This window comes from Macaca mulatta, chromosome 10 (genome assembly GCF_049350105.2).
Source record: "Macaca mulatta isolate MMU2019108-1 chromosome 10, T2T-MMU8v2.0, whole genome shotgun sequence".
NCBI classification, from domain to species: Eukaryota; Metazoa; Chordata; class Mammalia; order Primates; family Cercopithecidae; genus Macaca; species Macaca mulatta.
The window spans coordinates 91,186,433-91,207,792 of NC_133415.1; the positions used below are offsets into that span (position 1 = coordinate 91,186,433).

General features: G+C 48.1%; 1 protein-coding gene across 1 annotated transcript in view; it reads left to right on the forward strand.

The window, feature by feature from the left end:
- The window catches only part of BPI (bactericidal permeability increasing protein), a 34,825-nt gene extending 14,008 nt beyond the window's left edge, over nt 1-20,817 (forward strand). The window contains exons 6-15 of the mRNA XM_015149035.3: nt 443-506; nt 2,250-2,341; nt 6,851-7,027; nt 7,761-7,820; nt 9,267-9,434; nt 10,611-10,678; nt 14,199-14,241; nt 17,548-17,611; nt 18,719-18,795; nt 20,270-20,817. Coding sequence (XP_015004521.3) covers nt 443-506; nt 2,250-2,341; nt 6,851-7,027; nt 7,761-7,820; nt 9,267-9,434; nt 10,611-10,678; nt 14,199-14,241; nt 17,548-17,611; nt 18,719-18,795; nt 20,270-20,308 — 852 coding nt within the window. The 3' untranslated portion in view covers nt 20,309-20,817. The remainder of the gene's footprint in view (nt 1-442; nt 507-2,249; nt 2,342-6,850; nt 7,028-7,760; nt 7,821-9,266; nt 9,435-10,610; nt 10,679-14,198; nt 14,242-17,547; nt 17,612-18,718; nt 18,796-20,269) is intronic.
- The last annotated feature ends 543 nt before the right edge of the window (nt 20,818-21,360 follow it).

A 21,360-nucleotide genomic window follows, 5' to 3' on the forward strand; every position in this document is an offset into this window, starting at 1 on the left:
AGTAGAAAGCCTGCCCATGCTCCCAGAAGCCCAGATAAGGGAAGGCTGGCCATTGACTACCTCGTATTTGTTTACTACCTCATTCCACAAAGGATCTGAGACAGCAAAATCAAACAGAAACAAAAGAAAAAACAAAACAGCAACAACAACAACAAATCACCTTATAAAATAGAAAACATAAACACCCATCAGGAAAGTTCCACACACAGGGCAGGAAGTAGAATGCAGTTATGTAGGCCATACAGTCATATACAGTTATTATTGCTAAGCTACATGTTCAACTCTGAGCTTCCTGGTGGCCACAAAGAAAAAGGAAAGTTGATTGGCTACATAATTTTCAAGAAAACATTCAAGGAAAGCAAGGCATATCTGGCCCATTATTGCCAAGGGACATTTTTCACTATGGGAAGACCTTACTGATTACTTGTTTGGTTCTCCCCAGGTCTGTGAGAAAGTGACCAGTTCTGTATCCTCCAAGCTGCAACCTTATTTCCAGACTCTGCCAGGTGAGGGCTGGATGAGGATCAAGGATAGAAAGGAACAGAAGGGGGAGGGTGTGAGGACGTCATGGTGGATGTGATGGGGCCGGCAAGTTTCCCAGACAGCCCTGGGCCTGGGTGGGAATGAGAAGAGTAGTAGGTTATGTTCAAGTGGCAGCTAGCATCGGATCAAGTCCTTGTGCTAGGTCCAGAAGTGAGGAGGACAAACAGCCCATACCGCCTCATTCCCTTAGCTCTGCAAGGGCCAAACAGCCAAATACTCCCAGCTCTCTAAGGCTAGAGACACATGACTGCCCTGAGATCTGATATTGGTCACTTCTTTTTGGATCTCAGTTTCCATGTCCTTAAAATGGGGACAATAATCTTCACCCCCAAGTACTTGGCAAGCTGCAAAGAACTGTGGCAGGCACTCAGGAAATTGTCCCCTCTCAGTCTCCCAACACTTCCCTGAGAGAAGCATTATTCTCCTCGTTTTTCACCCCATCCCCCTGTTCCCTAGCCCGTAACTCACAATGGAACAAGAGTAACCTGGCTGGGCTCACGCCTGTAATCCCAGCACTTTGGGAGGCCATGGCAGGCGGACCACCTGAGGTCAGAAGTTCAAGACCAGCTTGGCCAACATGGGAAAATCCTGTCCCTACTAAAATTACAAAAATTAGTCAGGCCTCATGGCAGACACCTGTAATCCCAGCTACTTTGGAGGCTGAGGCAGGAAAATCACTTGAACCCAGGAGGCAGAGGTTGCAGTGAGCCAAGATCATGCCACTGCACTCCAGCCTGGGTGACAGAGCGAGACTCTGTCTCAAAAAAAAAAAAAAAAAAAAAAAAATGAGGAACCTGAGGCTCAGAGAGTAGGTGAGACTTGTCCAGAGTCATGAAGCCATCAAGAGGCAGAAGCAAGATCCAAATCTGCAGCTAAGGTTTCCTTCACTCCAGAGCCGGGGCTTTCAGCTGCTCTCAGGACTACCTCGCTGTGAAACCTTGCATGGTTGGCACATAGTATATGCCCATTTAAGAGGCATTTTCTTCCTGCAGTACAGGAGCCCATCCTGGGCAGGTTCGATGCAGCTGCACTGCCCAAGGTTTGGCCTCACGAGGCAGGAAAAAGATTTTGGTCTGAATCCCAGCTTCATCCCTCACCAATCATTGGACAACTTGGATTTCTGAGCCTTGGTTTCTTCTCTGCTAACTGAGAAAAGGGATAAAGGAAGGGCTGATGTTTATTTAACTCTCATTGATTACTACTGGGAAACAGAGAAACTCTTCAGACTTGAGCCAGCCAGGGCTCAGCCTGGGCTATTATCAATGATCCGGACAATGATCCTCCCTGGCTTTTGCATGGAAAGGGCATTGGGCATCCACCTTCTCTCAAAACCCTCCCAGCATCTTTGAGGTCACTAGGATTCTCTCATTCTACAAATGACAAAAAAATGACTCAGAGAAGTGCAAAGACTTGTCCAAGGTCATCCAGAGTTTGGTTCAAGCCTAAGTCTCTCTGTGCCCTTGACCGTGTGTCTTAGCCACTCATCTCAGGGCTGTTGGAAGAAGAGAGTAAGGGGGTGTCTGTGAATGTGGGGTGTGGGTTCATTTTCCCTTAAGGTGAGCTCCCTTAAGGAGGGCTCCCTGGAGGAGGTGGGAATGGAACTTGCACTGTAGTTCTTGATCCAATTTTAGGGGATTCTTATCCTGCATTTCAGTTTCCAGGGATGATGCCATGGAAGCTAACTCATGGTCCATCTTTCTCTCTAGTAATGACCAAAATAGATGCTGTGGCTGGAATCAACTATGGGCTGGTGGCACCTCCAATAACCACGGCTGAGACCCTGGATGTACAGATGAAGGTGAGGCTGACACTGAGAATCACACACCCTCACACTTCTGTCTCAGACACTCCAGGGCTCCCCAGTCCTTGGAAACAAATTTTATAATGTCCCCCACTTCCTATCTGACTCACCACCACCCTCTCTACTCTCCCAGCCTCTCCCTGCTCCAGTCACACTGGCCTCCCCGCCATTCCTCAAACACACCATGCCTGCCCGTCCCCAAGGCCTTTGCCCTTGCTTTTTCTCTGCCTGGGTGCCCTTCCCCAGGTTTCCACACAGCTCTCCCTTGCTTCCTTCAAGTCTTTACTCAAATATTCCCTTCCTAGAGAGGCCTTCCCAGATCACTATCACTGAAATAGCTCTCTCCTCTTCCCCTACATCCTGCTTTATTACCAATACACACACACACACAGTCTCAAGTCTGTCTCCCTCACTATGATGGGAGAGAAGGAGCTTCAACTGCTTTGTTCACTACAATATGTGCAGCACCTAGACCAATGGTTGGCACATAGTAGGTGCTCAATAAATTATTTGTTGGATGGATGAATGGGTGGATGGATATATGGATGGAGGGGTAGTTTGATGGGTGGGTGGGTGAATGGATGGGTGGGTGGGTAGACAGGTGGATGGGTAAGTGGATGGGGGGGTGGGTGTGTTGGTGGATGAATGAATGGATGGATAGATGGATGGATGGATGGATGGATGGGTAAGTGGGTGGATGTATGGGTGGATGAAAGAATGAGTGGGTGGGTAGATGGGTGGGTGGGTAGGTGGATGGTTGAGTGTGTGGGTGTATTGGTGGATGGATGGGTAGGTGGATGGGTGGGTGGATGAATGGATGGGTGGGTGGGTAGATGGATGGGTGGGTGGGTGTATTGGTGGGTGGGTGGATGGATGGATGGATGGATGGATGGATGGATGGATGGATGGATACATGGATAGTTGGGTAGGTTGATGGGTGGGTGGATGAATGGATGGGTGGGTCGGTAGTGGGTGGGTGGGTAGGCGAATGGGTTGGTGGATGTATTGGTGGGTGGATGGATGGATGGATGGATAAGTGGTTGGATGGGTGGGTGGATGAATGAATGGGTGAGTGGGTAGATGGGTGGATGGGTAGGTGGATGGGTGAGTGGGTGGGTGTGTTGGTGGATGGATGGGTAGGTGGCTGGGTGGGTGGATGAATGGATCAGCGGGTGGATGGGTTGATGGGTGGGTGGGTAGGTGAATGGGTGGGTGGGTGTATTGGTGGGTGGATGGATGGATGGATGCATGGATAGATGGGTAGGTGGATAGGTGGGCAGATGAATGGATGGGTGGGTGGGTAGATGGGTGGGTAGGTAGGTGGATGGGTGGGCAGATGAATGGATGGGTGGGTGGGTAGATGGGTGGGTGGGTAGGTGGATGGGTGGGTGAGTGTATTGGTGGATGGATGGATGGAAGGATGGATGGATGGATGGATGAATGGATGGATGGATGGATGAATGGATGGATGGATAGATAAGTGGGTAAGTGGGTGGGTGGGTGGATAGAAGGAAGGATGTATGTTTGTATGTACGGATGGATGGACGGATGAATGGATGGATGGAGTTTTATTGCATGCTGCTCCCTCCCTTACTCACCACCCTCCAACCAGGCACACTGGCCTTACACTTCCTCAAATAGGTTAATCTTCCTCTCACCTCAGGGCCTTTGTCCTAGCTGTTCCCTCTGCCTGGTACTCCCTTCCTTCCCAATGCCCATCTGTACCCTGCTGGCTTCTTACAGTACTCTGCATGGATCTTCGCTCAGCTGTCACTCCCAGAGCAGCCTTCCACACCACCCCAGCAAGGCTGGGTCCCACTCTGAAATTCATCCTGGATTGTGCCTCCTTCAGTCCTTCCACATTGGTGATTTCCCTCTTTGTTTACAGTTTGTTTGTTTCAAAACACATTCAATGTGAAAAAGAAAATTTAGAAACTGCAGAGGAATTCAGAAATAAATATAGGAAAGAAGGAAAAGATAGAAAAAGAGAGAGAAGAAGTACCTGAGTCTACAACCTACAGATAAGCACCATCAATAAACAAGTGTAGATCCCTCCAACCCTTGTCTTTGCAGAAACAGAGGAAGATACACACACACACACACACACACACACACAGAGAGAGAGAGAGAGAGAGAGAGAGAAACAAATGTACATAAAAACAAATACACACAAAAAACAAATACACACAAATACACACAAATACACACAAATACACACAAAACCCACAATATAGAAACAGGAAAAAATGCACACACATGTACTCACATACAGACAACAAAATACACGCAGACATATATTTTGCATGTGTCATATTATATATTCTGCTTTACAACTTTAAAAAATCGATATGTGTAATAGGAACATCTTTGCCATCCACAAAATATCCTCTTGCAGCCCTTTACTGGCTGCTTGGTTTTTCAGCGGACAGCTTGGGATAAGGTACGAGTACAGTGCTCCCTCCTGGGACACTTGGGCTCTCCATTTTTTTCTACAAACGTAACCAAAGCTGCAGTGATCATCCTTGCAATTGTGTCTCTGTCCATCCTTGAGCATTCCCTAAAAGAGGAATTGCTAGACCAAATGGCATACTAAGAAAAAAAAAATGAATACCCACATATATCTAAGTGATACAACAGAGGAAAAGATTAAAACAATAGGTAATTATCTTCAGTGAATAAGAAAGGTCCTGTTTATCTCCTGGGCTCCTGCCCAGAGTTGATCACTGACAACCATGGAGTGTGTTAACTTCCCAGGTCCCTGGTTCTAAGCACTCACATAAATGCATAAGAAAATCCATCTAGGGGGGCCGGGCGCGGTGGCTCAAGCCTGTAATCCCAGCACTTTGGGAGGCCGAGATGGGTGGATCACGAGGTCAGGAGATCGAGACCATCCTGGCTAACACGGTGAAACCCCGTCTCTACTAAAAAATGCAAAAAACTAGCCCGCCGAGGTGGCGGGCACCTGTAGTCCCAGCTACTCGGGAGGCTGAGGCAGGAGAATGGCGTGAACCCGGGAGGCGGAGCTTGCAGTGAGCCGAGATCCGGCCACTGCACTCCAGCCTGGGCGACAGAGCAAGACCCGTCTCCAAAAAAAAAAAAAGAAAATCCATCTAGATTTTGCTGATGATCTACATGAATGGTTACACACTGTTCTTCCACTTGCTTTTCTCACTTAACAAGATGATTTCTAGTCAGTACATAGGTCCATCTTTATTATTATTATTTGAGATAGAGTTTTGTCTTGTTGCCCAGGCTGGAGTGCGATGGCGTGACCTCCACTCACTCCAACCTCTGCTTTCCAGGTTCAGGCGATTCTCCTGCCTCAACCTGCAGCAGCTGGGATTACAGGCTCCCGCCACCACGCCTGGCTAATTTTTTGTATTTTAGTAGAGATGGGGTTTCACCACGTTGACCAGGCTAGTCTCAATTTCCTGACCTCTGGTGACCCACCTGCCTTGGCCTCCCAAAGTGCTGGGATTACAGGTGTGAGCCACTGCGCCCAGTCCATCTTATTATTATTAAGAGTTGCATGTATTCCATAATATGGAGGTTATGTTTGTTAATTTTAAGTAATAAAATAATTATAAGGTACAGAGAATGCTATACACTTCCAAGTACCCAACACACAGATTTAAGAAATCTTACCATTTTGTCATATTTGCTTCTGATTTTTTAAAAAATAAAAAACATTGTAGAAATAACTAAGGAGGCCCCCTTGAGTGCCTCTCCCCACACCCCAGAACCGTGCTGATGATGTTGGTGTGTGTCCTTCTTGCCTGTGTTTTTATACTTTTTATGGGCCTTTAAATTTTACATAAGTGGTATCCTACCATATGTATCCATCTATAATTTGGTTTTTTAAGCTCAACATTTATTTGCTTAAAAATGATCTGCTTTTGCAACATATTGCCAAATTGCTTTTCAGAAACATAAAGAGCAACCCTAGAAACTTATGAAAGCTCTCACCAAACACTAGATAGCATCAGTTTAAAGCACACACAACACTCAAAACAATTGACCTCTTTTCCCATTTTGCTAACTTCACAGATGAAACAAACAAGATTTCACTGTTCTTTTCGTAGGGCTTCTGTGCTTACTAGCAAGGTTGAGGTTGAGACAATGGAGTGGTTAGGAGAATGTTCACTGGACATTGGAGGCCTGGGTTCAATTTCTGGCTCTGCCACTTACTAGCTGTGTGACCTTGGGCAAGTCACTTCACCTCCGTGTGCCTCAGTGTCCTCTCCTATACGATGAGCAAAATTATACCTGCCTTCCCAGGACTGGCATGAAACGCACTTAGAAACTAATGCCCAGGAGGCATTTGATGCTACTGTTAACTTCTGATCATTGCTTTTTCTTTTTCTTTTTTTTTTTTTTTTATTTGGTCATTCCTTTTTCCTTTGCGAGTGTACAAATGGTGTCTTCAGCCCATTTTTCCCTGGGTGGAGATGCTGACTTATAATTCCTGAAGAACACCTGGGCTCACTCTGTTGCCTCTACCTCCAGGGGGAGTTTTACAGTCAGAACCACCACAATCCACCTCCCTTTGCTCCAGCAGTGATGGAGTTTCCTGCTGCCCATGACCACATGGTATACCTGGGCCTCTCAGACTACTTCTTCAACACAGCCGGGCTTGTATACCAACAGGCTGGGGTCTTGAAGATGACCCTTAGAGATGACATGGTAAGGCTGGGCTGTGGGTGGGTGTGGGAAGAACACTGGACCCAGAGTCCTGCAGCCCTTCCAGACAAATCTGGAAAAAGCTTTTCTCACATTGAGGGAGGTTAAGGTGTTGACTCTAGAGTCAGCTAGAGCTGAGTTCCAATATCGGCACCCCCCGTCTCCAGCTGGGTGGCCCAGGTCAATTACTCTACCTGTCAGAACTTGTTATGTCTTCTGTAAAACACCAATAACTGGTTTTCTCCAAAGGGTGTCATGAAGATTCAATGAGATAGTAATGCCTGATTAAACGAGATATTAGTCTATGAGAGGACCGAACACAGAGCTTTGAACGTAGAAAGTAATGAATAAGAAACGTAAGGGCTACATTGACGAGTACTTGTCAGACTCTGTTATCCAGTCCTAGCATCACACTAAGGCAGAGGCAGACTCTGCCTTAGCCTTAATGTGGCATCCTATGAGATTGGTTTGAGGGCAGATTGGGCTTTCTCAGGAGCAAAAAGCAAGCAGGCGGTCACTGACTAGCTCCTAACCATTCTGGGCCAACTGCTGCAGAAGGTGTGGCTTGGCTTCCGGGCTGGTTGCTGCAGAATTTGTGGGTCAGTGCTCTGTTGTCACATAGGGGCTGGCCACTGTCGGTGTGTGCAGTCAGCCTCTCGCCCCCATATAGGACTTACCCCCTCCACTCCGTCTATAACAGCATCCTCCGAGATCCTTTTCTCATCTCTTGCTACAGATTCCAAAGGAGTCCAAATTTCGACTGACAACCAAATTCTTTGGAACCTTCCTACCTGAGGTATGGAAGACCTTGCTTTCCTTTAGTGAGCCCGGGGGTTCTGGGAGGACAGGGCTTTGCTGAGTGGATAAGGAGACCCTCCCCTCCACCCAACATACACACACAAGATCCAGAAGCAACCCAGCATGAAAGGGTGGAAACAGCTTCATCCCCAGAACAGAGAAAGGCTGCAAGTGCCCAGTTGATCAGGTGTGGGAGTAGATGCTGGCTGGAGGTGGAGGGAGGATCTTTCATGCAATAAATTTCTATTGAATGCCCACCATGTGCCTGGGGCCCTGTGCTGGGAACCCAACAAAACAGGCCACCTCCCTACCCTCCTGAAGCTCCCAGACCAGTAGAGAGAGAAAAATATCATCCAGACACCCAAAACAATAACAAAAATAATGTGGACTGTTACCAGTGAAGCCAACAGGTGGATGAGGTTACTTTAGACAAGGTGGTCAAGGAGGGCCTCTGTCTTTTTCTGCTCAGGCTGCCATAACAAAATGCCACAAACCAGGTGGCATAAATAACAGAATTTATTTCTCATAGCTCTCGAGACTGGAAGTTCAAGGTTAAGGTGTCAGCAGATTTGGTTTCTAGTGAGGGCTCTCTTTCTGGCTTGTAGACTGCCTCCTTCTTGCTGTGTCCTCACAGGGCCTTTTCTCAATGCATGCATGGCAGTGGGTGGGAGAGAGCTCTCTGGTGTCTCTTCTTATAAGGACACTAATTCTATCGGATCAGGGCCTGACCTACCATTATGAACTCACTTAACCTCAGTTACTTCCTTAGAGGCCCTTCTCCAAATGAAGCCACACTGGGAATTAGGGTTTCGACATATGAATTTGGGGGAACACAAACATTCTGTTCATAGCAGCATCTCTGGTGGTAAAACCCCATAAATTTCTACACAGAGAAGCTCTGGTTGGGGGGAGAGGTGCGGCCGGCAGGGGTATCCAGGAGTGTTGTCTTGAACCTTCTTTGCATAACAATCACTTTATTTTTACTCAGACTGTGGGTTTAACTGGGGGAAGATCAGAGACTAAGAGAGACGGGAAGAAGGTCACCAATGCCCTCCTTAGTTCCCCCTTGAAGCCGCTACTGCTGTCTGAGAAAGTAACATCTGCAGAGACCTGAAGGAAGGGAAAGAGCCGAGAGAGAAGAATGCAAGGAAAAGCATCTAACAAGGGGGAACAGAGAGGGCAAAGGGTTTTAGATGGCAAGAGAGTTTGTTGAGTTTGAGGCACAGAAAGAGTTCCGTGTGGCTGAAGATGGAAGACAAGAGGCAGAGGCACATGTGGTAAGGCTGGCAGGGTGCCAGCTGGCAGACTGTGCAATCTTAGGATTTATTCTAAGAGCAATGGGAAGACAGTGAAGGTATTTAAGCAGGGGCAGGCCAAGATAGGATTCATAAACATTTTAACAGAAACTCCTTCTTTCGTTGGTTGTCTCCACTGGGGGCTGCAGGTGGCCAAGATGTTTCCCAACATGAAGATAGAGATCCACGTCTCAGCCTCTGCCCCACCACACCTGTCCGTGCAGCCCACCGGCCTTACCTTCTACCCTGCCGTGGACGTCCAGACCTTTGCTGTCCTCCCCAACTCCTCCCTGGCTTCCCTCTTCCTGATTGGCGTGGTAAGCTGTTCCTGGGTGTGGACAGATGAGGAGCCCCAGACAGTCCCAAGAGCACTGTCTTTGGAGTCAGGAGATCATGTGAATCCTGTCTGGATTCAGACCTGGACTGTGTCACTCCAGAGCCTGAGACTTGAGTCACTGTACTCAACGGTGCCGGCTCCTGAAGGTATTCATCCCCCCAGCCATTCACTAGTGCATTTGTTTACTTATTCATTCTATTATTCATTCGGTCAATTTCTCATTCATTCAATTATTCATTCCATGTTGGCGTGAAATATGTGTACTGTTTCCAATTCATTCACTTATATCTTTAGTCATTCAATTATGCATTTGTGTATTTGTTCATTCATTCAATTATTAATTCATTCAGTTATTTATTAGATTGTTGACTTGAAATATGCCTTTTCTGATTCCCACACACATTCATTTATTCAATTATTCATTTACTTATGCCTTTGTTCAATTGATCATTCATTTGTATATTTGTTCATTTATTCATCCATCATGTATTCATTCATGCATATCTTTGTTATTCTTTCATTCACATATTTTTTAATCCTTCATTTGCCTCAGTTTTCACTCCATTGTTGATTTATCCATTCATCCCTTTGATCACTCCATCACTCCACAAAGATTTGATGGCACCCGTACGGCCACTGAGGGTGTGGTTCAGACACTCTCTGCACCAGGAAGCACTTAGAGGCCTTAGGCAAGTCCACGTGGTCTCCCAAGCTGAGACCTGTTATTCCCACTTTGCGCACAGAATAGGTCCTGCGGGGTCATCCAAGGCCACACAGACTGCACAGAACAGCTGAGGTGGGAACCCGGGACTTCCTCCTCCTATTTTTTGAATGAATTAATGAATGAGGGATTGTGAGAACAGGGCTGGCCTGGACTGCAGCCCTGAAGTCTGCCTTATGTAGCCCCTCCAAGAGTGGCCCAAGAACTCTGAAATGGTCCTGGAAGTAGAGAGAGAAAATGGAATTTGGCTGAGAGTTTAGGACTCAACAGCCACAAAGCCAAGGGAAGGGTCCCCACTCCTCCGGCTCTGCGGGCCTGACCCCACGGTGTGCGCTGCCCTGCGGAGCCGCTGTGAAGCTGGCCCTTCTCGGTTTGGAGGCCTTGCAGCCAGGCGCCTGGGTCGGGGCACTTCACCCTGGGTTGTTGTTTTGGCAGAGCACGACTGGTTCCATGGAGGTTGGCGCCAAGTCCGACAGGCTTGTTGGAAAGCTCAAGGTGGATAGGTAAGTGGGCCTGTGAGGGGAGGAGGGGGCTCCCCCTCTGTCTTTGGTGTCCATGGGATGGCAGTGGCCCTGTGATGTACAGAAGCACTGCATTGTTGCTTTCCTGTTGGTTCATCACATTAAAACCTCAAAGAGTGTGCAATGGCCACAGTATCCCCATTTGGCACACCATGAAACTGATGCTCAGAGAAAAAGTGATTTGCTCGAGGTCACACATTGTAGGTGACCAACCATCTCAGCTTACCTACAAATGTCCCAGTTCTAGCAGTGACAGTCCTGTGTTCTGGGACATGGCCAGTCCTCATGTCTGGGAGGCATCAGCTGATGATCCCCACTGAACCACAACAGCATCCAGCTGCCCCATGTCCCTGGCTTTCCTTGAAACTAGAAAATCCCACTTCAACTTCTTCTCACCCCATCCTCGGGACTTTAACCACCATCCTCTGCTGGGAAACTCTAGAATCCACATGGCCCTGATTCGAGTCCCGGCAGGGGAGTTTGTGGTTAAGAGTGTGGCCCTGACATGAGGCTGCCTGCGTTTGAAGTGCAGCTCACCTTGGCAAGCTCCAAAATGCTGCCAACTTCAGTTCTCTGGCTGTGAAATAAGCCCAGTAAGGCCGGGCGCAGTGGCTCACGCCTGTAATCCCACCTCTTTGGGAGGGAGGATCACCTGAGGTCAGGAGTTTGAGACCAATCTGGCCAGCATGGTGAAACCCCGTCTCTACTAAAAATACAAAAATTAGCTGGGCATGGTGGTGGGCGCCTGTAATCCCAGCTACTGGAGAGGCTGAGGCAGGAGAATGGCTTGTACCTGGGAGGCGGAGGTTGCAGTGAGCCAAGATCATGCCACTACACTCCAGCCTAGGAGATAGCATGAGACTCTGTCTCAAAAAATAAAATAAAATAAAATAAGCCCAGTAATTACTTTGCCGACAGCATCATTGTGAGCTGAAATGAGGTATTAATATGTGTTGAAGTGTTTAGAACACTTCTAGGGACAGAATAAACACTCAATATGCAAGAGGGAAAGAGAAACAGAAACTCAGAGAGAAATACAGGCCAGGCAAGGTGGCTCACGCCTCTCTCCCAGCACTTTGGGAGGCCATGGTGGGAGGATCACCTGAGCCCAAGAGTTCAAGACTAGCCGGGGCAACATAGTGAGACCTCGCCTCTACCAAAAAAAATTTTTTTAATTAGCCAGGTGTGGTGGTGCATGCCTGGGGTCCCAGCTACTCGAGAGGCTGAGGTGGGAGGATCAGTTGAGACTGGGAGGTCGAGGCTGCAGTGAGCCATGTTCGAGCCACTGTACTCTAGCCTGGGCAACAGAGCAAGTCCCTGTCCCAAAATAAATAAATGAATTTTTTAAAGTAAAGAAATACAGAAAGGGAGGTTGAGACATAGAGAAAGAGACAGAGATACAGAGAGTGACACTCAGAGGAGACAGACACGAAGGAAGGGAGGGGAGAGATGTAGAAAAGGAAAGGCAGAGACAGAGGGAGACACTCAGAGAGACAGAGGAAGGGAGTAGGGGGCAGAGAGAAGGAAACACCGTATGCAAGCAGATGTGATGGCCCCCCGCAGTGAGACCTGACACCTGCCTCTTCACGTTTGCGCTGTTTTCACGCAGCCTTGACCCACATCCCTGCCCGGTCCCGCCTTCTCCCTGGCACCGAGCCGTCCTTCTTCACCTTGAGACAGGCCCCAGAGGTTTATGCGCAGCTCATTTCTCCTGGCATCGTGTTGACAAGCGTTACTGCTTCAGAAACGTATAGATCTAATTTCTCCTGAAACACCCATGGGCCTCTCGAGTAAAGGAGCTGGAGAGGATACAGCTGGGTGTGGGCTGAGCACAGGCTTTCTGGAATATGCAGGGGATGGGGATAGGGTGTGAGAGTCCATGGAGCAGAAATCCTGGGGCGACTGACTCTTGAGGAGCAAGGGCAAGTTTTCAAGCTTTGTACAGTGTTGGAGACAACCCGGGCTTTGCCTTCGAGGAGCCCTGTTTGAAACCCTGCTGTCTTTCTTTCTTGCTTACTTGCTTGCTTTCTTGCTTTCTCTTTCTTTCTTTCTTTTCTTTCTTTTTTCTTTTCTTTCTTTCTTTTCTTTCTTTTTTCTTTTCTTTCTTTCTTTCTCTCTTTCTTTTCTTTCTCTCTGTCTTCCTTCCTTCCTTCCTTTCTTTCTTCCTTTTGTCTTTCTTTCTTTCTTTCAGAGTTTTGCTCTGTCACCCAGACTGGTGGGCAGTGTGACATGATCTCAGCTCACTGCAACCCCCACCTCCCGGGTTCAAGCGATTCTCCTGCCTCAGCCTCCTGAGCAGCTGGGACTAGAGGCACACACCACCACACCTGGCTAATTTTTGTATTTTTGGTAGAGACAGCGTTTCCCATGTTGGCCAGGCTGGTCTTGAACTCCTCACCTCAAGTGATCTGCCTGTCTCAGCTTCCCAAAGTGGTGGGATTACAGGAATGATTCACTGTGCCTGGCCAAAACTCTGCTTTATTACAGCCTGGGCAACATAGTGAGACCCCGTCTCTACAAAAAAATTTTTTTTAATTAGCTGGATGTGGTGGCATACACCTGTAATCCCAGCTAGTTGGGAGGCTGAGGTGGGAGGATCACCTGAGCCCGGGGGGGGTCGAGGCTGCAGTGAGCTGTGATTTTGCTGTGCAGTGCAGCCGTGACTACACTCTAGCCTGAGCTAGTGAGACCCCATCTTAAAGAAGAAAACAAAAAAGAAACCCTGCTTTGCTGATTGTTAGCTGTGTGACCTGGGACCATTGCTTGACCTCTGAGTGTCAGTTTCATCATATGTAAAAATGGATGTAATGGCCCTTGCCTCTTGTAATATTACTGGGATTCAGTGGGATAAAGCACCCAACACAGCTAATGAAAGGTTGGGTTTCAATAAACAGCCATATGTTCCCCGCTTCCTCTGAGATCACTGTTAAAAATGTCATAAAGGCCATAAAGGAAAAATACTATATTGGCTCAGATAACTGAAAAATCCAAGGTTTTCAGGCAAGGAAAAACCCAGTGCTCAAATGATATCCTTAGGAATCTGTCTCCCTCTCTTGGCTTTGCTATCCTCTGTGCTGGCTTCACTGCCCAGCAGGCTGTCACCAAGTGGCAGCAAAATAGTCACCAGGAGTTTCCTTATTTTCCCAGAGAAAAGAGATTACCTCATTCCCAGTATTCCCAGCAGAAGTCCTGGGACTGACTTGCACTGGGCCAGCATAGGTCAGAGGTACATTCTTGCAGCAATGACTGTGGCAGGAGAGGTGGACTATGCCCTTTGGCCAGCATGGCCCAGAGCTCAGTGTGGGGTCAACAGCACTAACAATGCAGGGACTGTGTGAATTCTCCGAAGGAAACATTGGGGGGCTGTGACGGTGGAAGGGGAGTGGATACTGGATGGGAAAACCGGGCAGTGTCCACCAGAGTGGGTCTCTCCTCTCTAGAAACTGGGTTCTCACGCTAGTCGGGCATCTGGTGGTCTCAGTCCCCCCTCCCCCTCTCACAGGCTGGTCCTGGAACTGAAGCACTCAAATATTGGCCCGTTCCCGGTGAGTCTGAGGCCCTTGGTGGCTTCTTCCTCCTCCTGACCTGGTGGTGGGGAGAGGGACATGCCATAGGCTCGTAGCATTATTTAAGAAGCTACTGGCTCATTTGCATTTAATTTGGTTGTGAATTAATGATTCGAGAAGCTTGGTGGGCAGAGGGATCTGAGCCAGAATCCCTGCTCCGTGCCTACTAACTGTGAGGCCTTGGGCAAGTCACTTCCCTTTTCTGAACGCCAGACCTTCCCACCTAGGTAAGTGTAGAATGGTTTAAATGGGATTAAACATGCACAATCTGGTAGAGAAAATCTGCTCAACAAATATTTGTTGGATAAACAAATGAATTACTTTATCGAGCACCTATTATGTGCCAAGTACTGCTCCAAGTGCGGAGTAGGCTGATGCACAAGACGGGGAAGTGATGCCTTCTCAGAGCCTTACATGGCAGCAGGAACACAGCACAATAAGAAATGAAAGGCCAGGCACAGTGGCTCACGTCCATAATTCCAGCACTTTGGGAGGCCAAAGCAGGAGGATTGCTTGAGGCTAGGACTTCAAGACCAGCCTGGACAACATAGCAAGACCCCATCTCTTATAGAAAATAAAAATTAAGTGGGTGTGGTGCCATGCACCTGTAGTCCCAGATACCTGGGAGTCTGAGGCAGGAGGATGGCTTCAGCCTGGGATTTCCAGGTTACACAAGCTAAGATCATGCTACACTGCACCCCAGCCTGGGGGACAGAGTAAGATCCTGTCAAAAAAAAGAGAGAGAGAGAGAAATCATTTCAGTCCCAATCAAAGCTATAAAAACCAAAGCAGGGATGGGTGGAAAGTGGTGGTGGAGAATGAAGTCAGAGGATGTGATCAGGGAGGGCCTCTCCGAGGAGGTGATGTTTGGACTGAAGGAGGAGAAGGAACCCTGTGGTGGGGACAAGCTTGGCATGTTTGGGGAATGAAGGGAGCCTGTGTGTCTGCAGCAGAGCAAGTAGGGGGCATTGGAAGAGATGTGGCCAGAGGGGCAGGCATAGGCTGGCTCATTCAGGGCTTTCCGGGCTGGATGAGGGGAGGGGAGATTGTTGTATTGCACAGGCAGTGAGGAGCCAGTGCACTGTTCACCACAGGGAGTGCTGTGGGTGGAGTTATACCTTTGTAAGAGCTTCCCCTGGCTGGGGTGGGGGGATGGATTACAGACAAGGGAGTCAGTGGGAGGCTGGTGTGTTTGTCTACGTGAGATGCTGGGGGTGGGGACTCAACCAGGAAGAAGAGAAAGATGGTGGATTGGAGACATATTTTGGAAGTAGATTTAGACAGAACTTAGCGAGAGATGTGAGCCTCTTTTATAAGGTGTATTTAAATATTTAACGCATATCAGTCGCACACCTTCTTCTGCACCCAGCATCATACTAGGCACAGTGGGGTATAACATGTGGTCCATGTCTGGCAGATTTAGACACAGCACAGAAGCCTCCCTCATGGCTGTGTGGTGAGGGAAAGGATTGTCCAGGTGACTTCCAGGGTTTTGGGTGGAGCAGCTGGATAAATGGCAGAGCTACGTAGTGACATGGAGAAAGGGCTGGTAGGAGAGGGAGGAGCAGGGAGAAACCCAGCTCACGTCGGTGGTTCCCCTGCCCAGGAATCACTGCTCGTCATTAGGTAGATTTGCCCCTGCTGCCCTCACGAGGGGCATTGATGACGAGTTGCCCCTGTTAGCAGTAAGTAGTCGCCCACATTGTTCAACACCAGCCACACAGAGTGCCTGCCCTGTGTCTAACATCAGAAGCTGCAGTCTGCTGATCCTGTCCAGGGTCTTGCTACATTGACCTGAATCTCCTGCTGGCCTCTGGTTGAATCCCAGTTTCTGCTGCTCTGGAGAACATTTCCTTAAATTCCCGAGATGCCCCCAAGTTCCCCACCAAGTGAGTGCCTTGTAAGCCCCCCAACCCCAAAGTCATACCATCCCAGTGTCCCCTTTAAATCCGATAAAAATCCAGCCAGCCATTTCCACCGAATGAGATTCCAAAATGGAAGGACCAAATGCAACCTCACTGTATTTTCATGGACTTAGTGGTTCCAAGGCTCTCTTGGTGGCTTGACTAAGTCCATAAATAATTTCTACTTCTGTAGAAAATAGAAATTTAAAGTTCCCAGGATTCATAGGAAGGAGGGCACGGCATTTGGTGAGGCCAGGGAATAACAGACCAGGAAAGGAGACTCGATTGTTCCAGAAACAAAAATGTGTATATTTAGAAGTTGTAAATGTCACAACTACAGGCAAGCCTCTTGAGGGTTTTACAGTATTTTTAAATTTTTTTATTATTGCCAAAGCAAAACATAGGCACTATAGGGCAATCAGAACCTACAGATTTGGAAAAGAAAGAAAATAAAAACCACGCATATTTTCATCACTTAGTTAATAATTTGGAGTATATGCTTCCTGACCTTTTGCTATGCCTATTTAATTAAAAAATGAAATGATGTGATTTCTATAGCCTGGTTTTCCTCACTCAAAAACATATCATGGTTATCTCTGTGTTGATACTTACATTTCTGCAATATCATTCTTAACAGTTGCATAATATTTCCTTCTATTAAAGTATTACCATTTTCCACCAAGTGATTCCCCTATTGTTGGACATGGAGGTTGCTTTTAATGTATTGTTTTGGATACATTTGTTGCTTTGGTCAACATTCTTGCATCCACATTTTTTCCTACACCCTACGTTATTTCCTTAGGATAAATCCCTTGGAGGAATCTTTGCTAGCCCAAAAGGCACACAGGGGTCTTGTTATGTTGCCCAGGTTGGTCTTGAACTCCTCCTGGTCTCAAGTGATCTACTCGCCTCAGCCTCGCAAAGCACTGGGGTTACAGACATGAACCACCGAGCCCAACCAGGCACACATAGGCTTTTGATGAACATTGCGCCAAATAGCCCTCGAAGAGGTTGATTCGATTTGCCCTCTTACTGCAGTGTCTGAGAGGACACATTTTTTAAGCCGAGCTTTTCCCATTTGAATACTCTCTGATGACCTTCCTCATCATTGTCGTGAGTTGTAAGGCCTTGCACCTTACAGTTGAGAACATGCTTTACATCTGGAACCATCGGAGCAAAAGAAAGCACTTCCATGACCTTGACTGGGCTGCCAAGTGTTCACATATCACTTGCGTCCACCTCTCAGCAGTTTTCCCAGCTGTGCGGTTGCTGAGCAGCGCTAGGGGAAAGGAGGGTGACAGAGGTGGGGAGATGAGGACTGCTGGTCCCGCAGGGTCCTGGCGATGCAGGACCATCCTCCCATCCTTCCTCTGATTTCCAGGTTGAATTGCTGCAGGCTATCATGAACTACATTGTACCCACTTTTGTGCTGCCCAGGGTTAACGGTAAGGAACCTTGAAGAAACCATTCATTTTTAGTCATGGGGGAAGAGGGTGGGGTTGATTACCTACAGCCACCTAATACCTGGCCCCAGGTGTGAGGGCTGGGCAGTGGTGATGTCCAGTGAACCTCAAATGGCATCTGACCCAGAAACGGATGGAACAAAAAGGGAACTCACATGGGTTGACTTACTACACATGGGTTGATTCATTATTGCATGAATTTGTCCTTCCAAAACCCCCATGAGATGAAGGATTATTAACATCTCCAACTTTTATGGGAGGAAGTGGAAGAACAGAATGATTTAGTGACTTAGGTCACAGAGCAGACAAGGGGTGGGGCATGAGTTTGATCCCAGCTGTAAAGACAAAGCCCAGGGTCTTTTTCCAACTCTGGAAGAAGGATGAGGGGGTGCCCTGATAACCCCTCCCAGAGCTTAGATCACCACGCTGGTAAAAACTTCAGGCAGGCCTGCCCCTGATCTTTGAGAGCAAGGGGCAAAAGTACAAATAGAGGCCCATATAACCTGTAACTAGGATATTTAGAACTTACCGATTAATCCAACAAATTATCATATGAAATACGATACATCAGTCCTGGGATCTGTCCTCCTACCTTGACAAATGTAGCTTTGTAATGACCTGGGAGGCCACGTTCTAATTTAGATTTCTCCAGAGTTCCATGTCAGAATGTGGCGGTATGTGGGGCACAAGCCCTGGCCACTGTCCGCCTCTGGCTTTATCCTTAACGTTGAGGAGTTTCATGCACACATGCATTAAATACCCCTAATTACACACCACGCTCTGTCCACACCATTGCAAGCAGCAGATTTTTGGTTTAGTGTACACCAGTGGTGCTGCACCCTCAGGAGGGCCGTCGTGGGGACAGAGTCCACTCAGGTCCTAGAGGTAGACTTGGGGCTGATGGACAACGGGTGAGAAGTACAGACTCCGGGGCAGCCTTCCTTTCAGGCATGTACGCCCATGCCAGTCCCTACCTAGGGCCAAGCGTGCCAGTTCAGGGAGGCTTTCTACCCAGGCTCTCTGGCCTTCCCTCCTCCTCTGCCCTTCTCTTTCTTTTCTGCTGGTCCTCACCATTGGTCTCTGTCACAGAGAAACTACAGAAAGGCTTCCCTCTCCCGACGCCCGCCAGAGTCCAGCTCTACAACATGGTGCTTCAGCCTCACCAGGTGAGTCCCAGGGTCTTTTCCACACATCTCCCCTAATGATAGTGACCAACAGCAGCCCATGGCCGCAATGCTTCCTGCATGCCAAGCCCTGTGTCAAGTGCCTTCTACCCTTACAACAACCCTGGGAGGTGGGTGCTGTTAAAAAACAGAGAAGACAGACCAAGTTTCAGAAGAGCCACACAGTGTTAAATGAAGTCCAGATTCAAAGCCAGGTTCCTAGCTTTGAACCATTGCTGCATCGTTCCCACGCTACACTCGGCAAAAATGAAATACATTTATTGGCCAAAGAACCTCTTTTATAAGGTGCATTTAAATATTTAACAAATACATGTTGCATGCCTTTTGCACCCAGCATCATACTAGGCACTGTGGGGTGTAACATGTGGTCAATGTCTGGCAGATTTAGACACAGCACAGAAGGTTCCCTCGTGGCTTTCACCCAGGCCTATCTCCATCTGCATTTGACACGATGCCTTTCCTGGGCATGCTTTCTTCTCTTAGTCGCCAGCACTCCCCTAGCTCCTGGTTGTCCACCTGCCACCTCCTCTGCTTGTTCTCCCACCCCTTCTCTGCAAGCTGGAGATCTCCAGGACCCCTCCCCAGGCCTCTTCTCTTCCCCCACCAGTGGCTGGCCTTCATCACTCTCGTCAACCTCTTCAGGCTTAGCTGCCATGTGTGTGCCACCCAGCGTCCCAGACATGCTTCCAGTCTTTATTTTTTCCAAACTCTCAGCTTGTGCATTTGCAGGCTCCCTCAATGTCTCCACCCTGAGGCCTCTTAAACCCAGCATGTCCCCACAAAGCTGTCACCTCTGTAGCGAAACCATCACCCAGTGTTGCATTTGTTACCTTGGTCAAAGGCTTTCCTGATAACTTGTGGCCCTCTTGGGTAGCCTTGCATCACCCAGATCCCGCCCTCTCCCTTTCCCCCAATGTCCAGTCCATCAATCCTCAATTCTTCAGACCAGGGAGCTAATTAATGGGGCTGAGAGACTGTAGAAAAATAGCCAAGAGTGCAGAGGAAACACATACCGCATGTTCCCCACCTTATACCAAGTTCATGCTTTTTTAAAAAAATGACCCATGGCACAATTTAATTTCTTCATTTCTAAAAATCCTGAGTGAAGGGCACAAAGGAGCAGAGAGAAGTGGTTTTGCAGCCTTGATTGTAACAAGCACTCCCTTGAGCTGCCATGAGGCAGGGCTGACAAATGAAGGCCTCTAAAACAGCCTGGGGGGGTCTCCGTGTCTGAGAAGGAGGCAGCTTCCAGGGAAGCTGCTGACAGATTCGCAGGTGTTGGCAGCTGTTGATGTGTAGATCCAGGTGGCGAGACACTGAGTGACCCCCACTGGCCCTACCTTTCTCCTTCCCAATAGGCAGGCTCCCAAAATGTCCTTCTTAAAACTCCAGCAGCTGCACACTCACAAACAAGGGGTGCATCTTAACTGGTGACGACATTCTCATCTCTCCCTAGAACTTCCTGCTGTTCGGTGCAGATGTTGTCTATAAATGAAGGCGCCAGGGGTACCAGGGGCTGTCAGCCGCACCTGTTCCTGATGGGCTGTGGGGCACTGGCTGCCTTTCCCTAGGGAATCCTCTCCAGATCTTAACCAAGAGCCCCTTGCAAACTTCTTCGACTCAGATTCAGAGATGATCTAAACACGAGGAAACTTTATTCGTTGGAAAAGTGCATGGTGTGTATTTTAGGGATTATGAGCTTCTTTCAAGGGCTAAGGCTGCAGAGATATTTCCTCCAGGAATCGTGTTTCGATTGTAACCAAGAAATTTCCATTTGTGCTTCATGAAAAAAACCTTCTGGTTTTTTTTTTTTTTTTTTTCCTGTGAATTCTGTGTGCTGGTATTGTTTCTTGTTTTATGTTCATTTATTTATTATTCATTGGCTGTAACCAATGTGGCCGGCAGTGCCAGTTTACAGCACAGATACAATCATCTCTTTTTATTTCTGTAATTAATCTATTGAGTCCCCACAGCCTCCATTAACAGAAAGTCTCATTGTTCCAACTGTCCTTGGGATTTTCTTAGTCCAAATTCCTAATGTCACACAGAGAGGGTCTGGAGAATGGATCAGTCCACTATGCTGTTGTTCTTTCCATTACCACATGGTGTCGCTGTTGACCGGTCATTCTGCACAGCCCATTGTCCTGTGTAGTCACCCGTCCACTAGGACTGTTGCTCCCGTCACCACCACACAGTGTCGCTGTTGAACAGCTAACCTGCACAGCCCGCGTTCCCTGCCCCACTCTTGGGCTCCATGGTGATGACCCCCACTTCATCCATGTTCTCCTGCCCAGCCATTGTCCCCAAAAGCAGAACACTAGGCCAGGTGACAGAGGCCATTAGGGTTTTCTGCTTCAGTCACATATTTGGGTGCAATTAGCACTTCCCCGTGACTCTCCCAGCCCTGGTGTGGAAGCCAGATCACCAGTCCAGACTGTCTTTGGAATTCTGGGGAGTTTCCTTGGGGGCTTTGGGCCATTTCCTGCCATGGGACATCAGAGGGGGCTATCTCAGCCCATTAGATGGGGTTTTATGGATTGTACTTCA